This window comes from Mobula hypostoma, chromosome 28, assembly GCF_963921235.1.
Source record: "Mobula hypostoma chromosome 28, sMobHyp1.1, whole genome shotgun sequence".
Lineage (NCBI taxonomy): Eukaryota > Metazoa > Chordata > Chondrichthyes > Myliobatiformes > Myliobatidae > Mobula > Mobula hypostoma.
This window is the reverse complement of record NC_086124.1, coordinates 23,542,325-23,543,958: the sequence shown is the minus strand read 5'-3', so window position 1 is coordinate 23,543,958 and position 1,634 is coordinate 23,542,325. Positions and strand designations below refer to the sequence as shown.

At 52.0% G+C, this 1,634-nt stretch overlaps 1 protein-coding gene across 1 annotated transcript; it reads left to right on the top strand.

Moving 5' to 3' along the window:
• Positions 1 to 413: 413 nt before the first annotated feature.
• LOC134338953 (C3a anaphylatoxin chemotactic receptor-like) lies at positions 414 to 1,370 on the top strand. The gene has a single exon (XM_063035175.1). It carries the CDS (start codon positions 414 to 416, stop codon positions 1,368 to 1,370), a length of 957 nt encoding a protein of 318 aa, XP_062891245.1.
• The last annotated feature ends 264 nt before the right edge of the window (positions 1,371 to 1,634 follow it).

Here is a 1,634-nt window from a genome sequence, read left to right as displayed (position 1 = left end):
TTCATCCATGAGTCCTCGACTGGTTGTAGAGGCCGATCGAGGATCCACATAACGGCAGTGTTTGGGTACATTCCCTTAATGGAGATCGGCTGTGCGTGACTTTGTCTAACGTGGGGAAGCTAATATACGGGCAGACATCACATGGTCGTTGACAGGTCGAGGACATGCCGGGGTGACGGTGAGGTCAGGGTCCAGTGGCTTGAAATGCAAGACGACTGTGGTCTCTGCGCTGACGCAGACATCCGCCGCCTTGACGGCCGTTGTGGTGTATCAGGTTTCTGCTCCGTATTACACCGCATCTCTACTCGCCTTCTTCTCTTTCCCTCTTCGCTCTCGCCTCTCCTCCTGAATTCGCCGCCTCTCCATTCTGCACCGCTCTCACTTCCACAATATCTCCCCCACCAGATCCGATAATGTCGTTCTCCGAAGGAGTGCCCAGTTCGACACTCGCTGGGAATCTCTCCTCCCACAATTCCACGGCCGATGGAAACAGAATGGAGTGGGGAGCACCTTCCGTCATATCAATGGTCATCTTCACCCTCACCTTCCTACTGGGCGTCCCGGGCAACGGCGCAGTCATCTGGGTGACCGGCTTCAAGATGAAGAGTAAGATCCACACGGTGTGTTTCCTGAACCTGGCTCTGGCTGACCTAATCTATTGCCTGACCCTTCCCTTCCGCATGGTCAACACCTCCCTGAGCTACTCTGGGCACGAAGCCTACTTCTCCTGGAAGTTTCTTGGAACCTTGATATTCCTCAACGCCGCCGCCAGCATATATCTGTTATCGCTGATCAGCATCTGCCGCTGCCTGGCTATTACTCGGCCCACTTGGTTGCAGCAAAATCTGAGCTTCACATGGGTTCGTGCGGCCTGCTTCGGGGTCTGGATCCTAGCCTTCGTCATGTGTCTGCCCGTCCTCCTGCTTCGGGATTTAGAGAAGGAAATGGCCGTGTTGAATCCATTTTGCTTTGTTTTCATCTTCTGCCTCCCCTTTGTAATTATGATCTCCTGCTACTCCCTGGTTGGCTGGAGGCTGAGAGGGAACAGGTTCGTCAAATCTAAGAAACCTGTACACCTCATCATCACCGTTGTCGTCACCTTTATGATTTGTTGGATCCCTAAAGTTGTCTGCGACCTCGTATCAACCTTGTCCACACCGATTCCCAGGGACTGGTCGTTATTCACTGCAGCCCTGGCCTCCTTCAACAGTGCCCTCAACCCCCTTATCTATGTCTTCGCTGGCCGCGAATTCCGCCAGGTCTTCAGGCACTCCCTTCTCGCCTCGCTCCGTCTGGCCTTAGCTGAGCAGAGGCTAGAATTGGAGACCCTGGCCCAGACCCGCAAACTCACCTCAAATGCAAATTTCTGAGGGAGTTCCTCGTGGTTAGACATCCGACCGATATCCCCTCACTACAGAAACAGTGGACAGTCGGATGCAATTGTAGTCAGCAGTGAACGCTTTCCTACACTATTTTAAGCTCTTAGAACATAGAACATAGACCATTCAGCCTACAATGTACCGTATCAATTTAATTAGTCCCTAAATGGCCAATTAACCTAATCCCCTCCGCCTACACAATAGCGATATCCTTCCTTAATGCTCATTCTACCTATCTAAACATCTCCTAAAGGT

Bases quoted from the DNA above. Each gene is read 5' to 3' on its own strand.
- LOC134338953 (XM_063035175.1), top strand. From the start codon at position 414: ATGTCGTTCTCCGAAGGAGTGCCCAGTTCGACACTCGCTGGGAATCTC.